General features: G+C 44.2%; 1 protein-coding gene across 1 annotated transcript; it reads right to left on the minus strand.

The window, feature by feature from the left end:
• Positions 1–1,208: 1,208 nt before the first annotated feature.
• Positions 1,209–4,460, minus strand: LOC308302666 (creatine kinase M-type-like; the record flags this gene model as incomplete). The annotated part of the gene is made up of 6 exons (XM_080746951.1): positions 1,209–1,577; positions 1,678–1,801; positions 1,945–2,116; positions 2,362–2,494; positions 2,619–2,773; positions 4,268–4,460. The coding sequence occupies 6 exons, from the start codon at positions 4,458–4,460 to the stop codon at positions 1,209–1,211; spliced, it is 1,146 nt and encodes a 381-aa protein (XP_080603077.1).
• Positions 4,461–4,690: the final 230 nt, after the last annotated feature.

Genomic DNA, 4,690 nt, shown 5'->3' on the forward strand with positions numbered 1-4,690 from the left:
ATAAACGGTAAGGTGTCATAAAACTGTGTCAATAAATGTAAACATGGACATGGTTACAGTCAGATGAGGCGTTGTGAATACTGCACAGTGACAGTGGAGTGCACACCCAGAACACAACGTGCTTCAGATTCAGAAAGCACCAGGCTCCACCTAGTGGCGGTAGCAGGACATAATCATTGCACCGAGACCGAGTCTCAATGTCCCACCTTACTTATTATAACTCTATGGTCCCACCCAGTTATATCTATAGTTATATCCCATAATCCCACCAAATGCTGTTTGCTGATGTGGTAACAGGATATATGTGGGCCGGGCATGGCACCAAGGAAAAGTGGGCACCCAACTTGTTAAATTGGCGAGGGGCTCAGATGTCCTGGCACTAGCCCACCATCTGTATCATTCGAGTATTTCATTGTAAAAAGGGACACCTTTTTGTTGAGATTCCGAAATCTTAACTCCCGAGTCCCCATCTTTAAACCATTCCAGTGACTTTGATTGGTGCAGGGCTGAGCATGAATCAGATTGTAAATTATTTCAATGGACTAAAATCTTGTTTTATTTGATGGCCTTCCCTGCCCTGGCATTTGGCCTTTGTGCCCTAAAAAAATTGACAACAAGTGGCCTGGCCCCTAAAATGATGATGCCTGGTCTTTATCCTTTTAGTTGACTGGTTTCATGGCATACTGCAGTGCTTAGCTATACTGGCAACGAATGATGATCTCTGAAAGCATTACAAGAGTAGACTACTTATGTAAAATAAAGGTGCACTTTGTCATTTTGTGTGTGTACAATGTTGTATTTACCACTGAATTTAAGGAGCAGCTGTTACAAAACAAAAGACGGAGATATGTTTGTATGGTTGTTTCAAGGGAATGTTTTTTTTTATTGATGATTACCAACAATAATTACAGTTCACAACCAAATGTAGGTGATGCCACATGTTGCCAGGCAAACCTGACTCAGTGGAGGCTGATCCCAGGGATGTTACCGACAGACAGAAAGAAAGAGAACTTGAAAAACATGGTGGAAAGAGGAAAAGAAATGGAAAAAAGAAGAATCAAGGAGAGAGGGAAAAGTTGGAAGGAAGAAAAGAAGAGGTGAGCAGAGTCAAAGAGTCTCTAGGTGAGTGGCGTTTTCCTCTGCACGCCAGTCAGTTGGCTCGATTCCAGATGGATGGTTAGTAGAAAAACAAAACACTGTGTCCCTCTTTACTTCTGGGAAGGAATCATGCTGTCGATGGCCTCTCCCTTCTCCAGCTTCTTCTCCATCTCAACCATGAGCTTGACGCCGTCAACCACCAGCTGGACCTGTGCCACCTCGGAGGAGCCCAGACGATCAGCGTTGGAGATGTCGAACACGCCACCCACGGAGGCAGTGTCCACGCCACCTGTGCCGCGCTTCTGCAGACGCAGCCTTTTGAGGATCTCCTCGAACTTGGCGTGTGTGCTCAGCTTGGGCAGCTTGACGTGGACTCCACCACGCAGTCCGGTTCCCAGGTTGGATGGGCAGGTCAGCACGTAGCCGAGATGCTCGTTCCACATGAAACCGTGGTTGTGCTTCTTGAAGACCTCCTCAATCTGGTGGATGATACAAGTCAATTAGCATTCAATTATTCAGTGTCCTCATCTAACTGCACAAGGATGTTTAAGTTTATTTCGTAATGTGATCGACAGGTACCTTGGCCAGGCCTTGGCAGAAACGCCTGAAGACATCCCTCATGTTGCCACCCTGCTGCATAGAAATGACACGGAGATGATCCTCCTCATTCACCCAGACCAGGAAGGTTTTGTTGTCGTTGTGCCTATAGAAACAAAGTGATGCAGAAAGTCAGTCAAAGCACAGAGACTGTGTATAGGGACAGAACAGGTGCTGAGACGTGAGTTTGAGAAGTCACACGCAACCATTTGACTAATCGATGTCCCAACAATTATAAGTTGTACTCACCAGATGCCTCTGGCGTCGGGCCAGTCACGAGCCATACCAGCGCAGGTCAGCAGGGGAGACACGGGCTTGTCGAACAGGAAGTGGTCGTTGATCAGCTGATCCTGCTCGGCGTCAGTCATGGACTTCAGGGGGTAGTACTTTCCCTTGAACTCACCCTCCAGGGGGGCCAGAGCTGTGGAGATGAAGACACATTGAGCTCAAAACCTTTTCCATCTAAACAACAGTTACCACAAACAGATACGGTGACATGGGCTTCATTGTTGCGGTAATCAAAGGACACTGAGCATTCTAATTTTTTGGAGCAGCATTCAGAGACTGTTCCATTGCTTTGTGGGCAGTCTATTGTTTATCATCAGCCCTAGCTTACTGCTCAGCCCTGTACATGCATGTCAAGCTATCAATAGTTATGCCGCTTACCCTCAACGGACAGCTTCTCGATAGCTCTGCGCTCGCCACGGCTGGTGTGGGGGGGAAGGGTGTATCCCTTGATGCTGCGGCCAGTACGCACACGGCTGGACAGAACATAGGCGGGGTCCAGATCATCACCACCCTAAAGACAGGAAAAGTATGTTTCTGATCACAATTGATATGAATAATCACCCAGAGAGGAAAGCCGGGTTTAAAAACACTTTAGATGTATTGTTTGTTTCTTCAAGAGAAATGTTCTGCCTTACCTTCAGGTTCTCAAAGTTCATGTCGGTGGGGTGCTTGTCGGTGGGCTTGTATCCACCATGACGGTCTGAGATGATGGGGTCCAACAGATCCTTGAAGACCTCGTAGGACTCCTCATCACCGGCAACGCAGCCGACGGTCATGATGAAGGGGTGACCTAAACACAGGCAGAATATCTACTGTTTTACACAAACTGGCAGTAATAAACAATGTTCACACGTAAGTTATTAACACATGAGTCATTCGTTCAAATAGCACTTGTTCATAGGCCTGATTTTTAAGACTGTAACTCACTGGGGCAACACTGTGTTCAGTTACAGTTTTTTTCGATTGCTAAAACACATTTTTCAAAACTGTACGTTTGTTTCAAAACTGCACACACAAAACTCCAAACATCAAACACAAATTGCTAAACCCTGGCATCCCTTTGCAAAACAACTCTTTGCCATCAAATCTCTTAACATGTTCACAAAATGGAACTCGTGTTTTCATTTGGTAAACACAGCCATATTTTCACATGACACGCACATGCATTCATTGAATAAACACAACTAGCTTTTGGCTGAACACTACCAAGCATGAACAGAACACTGAAGAGCAAAATTGAAAACACAATTGTCGAAATGGAACACACTGAATGAATGTCAATTACTCTGGTAAATGAACCAATTCCCTTTTTGTAAAATGACCCAGTGTATGCCCACTAATCTCCACTAATCTCATAGACAAACATAAAACAGCACACAAATATGCAGACAAAACATTTTATTGACTGTAGGTCCAAACGTTTACCCCCAAACACTCCAAACACGTGTGCTTGTAGATCGGCTGTTTTCAATAGTTTTGTGCGACAGTCTTGTATGATGTAGCAGGGCTTTGCTTTACCAAAAGACGTACACATTTGAAACTTGGAGATACAAGTTTTCTGCCCGAGAGTGACAATATTTTAGTGATTACAGTATGTTGCGAGGAAAACGTTGAGATAATAGCCATTTTGGTTAGAACTGACTGAAAATAACTTTGTACTTCAAGTTTAAAATTATACTAAATAATATTTTTTCAAGTGTCCAAATAAATTCCAAATATTATCAAATGATCTCGCGGCACCCCTGGACTGCCGTCGTGGCACCCCAGGGTGCCCCATCACCCACTTTGAAAACCCCTGGCCTAGAGTGCCGCATGAAGCCCTGACAGGCCTCAAAGCCCACATCTCCACAAGCCTCCTCCATGGCCTGAAGCAGTGGGACCTGGCTCTGAATTGCTCGCCTGACCCGAAAGTTTAGAGATTTGAATATTTGTGTGTTGTGGATTGATGCTTTGAGATTTTATGTGAGAAGTGTGTGCAAACCTGAAAAGTGTGTCTTGTGTTTTGACAACAAGGTGATGTGAAATTTACATCAGAGTGTAAAGAAGGAAAGTCAGAGTCTAATATGATAAGGAAATCTAAAGTAGTAACAAATTGAGTCAAGCGATTGGGGACAGAAGTAAACGTTGTGAAAATTGTGCCAAATTTTTGAAAAATGTGTTTTAGCAATCGAAAAAAACTGTAACGTCTTGATGCAGTCTTATGCAACATAATATGCTGTAAGTCTGTGTTTGTATAGTTTACAACAGTGATGTTATGCTTTTAAGTGGCACTTGTGACACTCACCAGGATTGTCAATTCCGGTCTGGATGACGTCGTCCAGGGTGAAACCACTGGGGGTTTGCCTGTCCCTCAGCTTGGCATACAGCTCTGGGGTCAGGACCTTGGCCATGTGGTTGTTGTGCTTGGACAGGTCAGGGAACTCTTCTTCACTCTTGAAGTTGAGTTTGAAGTTGTTGTGGGTGTTTCCGAAAGGCATGATTGCGTTTCTTAAGTTACACTGCAGAGAAAGAGAGAGAGAGAGAGAGAGAGAGAGAGAAAAACGGAAATGTGCATTAAAATACAAGTTACTTTACACTTTGGAATTACTAAATGGCTCTCTGGCCTTTAAAGTCCAATACATCTCAAATTAATGTCGTCCCAGAGTCCAATCTGTTGTCACAAAATGTTATGCACTCTTCCTTTGAATGAATACCCATGGACAAAAAG

The sequence above is a fragment of the Nannobrachium achirus genome (assembly GCF_963921795.1).
Source record: "Nannobrachium achirus genome assembly, chromosome: 18".
Lineage (NCBI taxonomy): Eukaryota > Metazoa > Chordata > Actinopteri > Myctophiformes > Myctophidae > Nannobrachium > Nannobrachium achirus.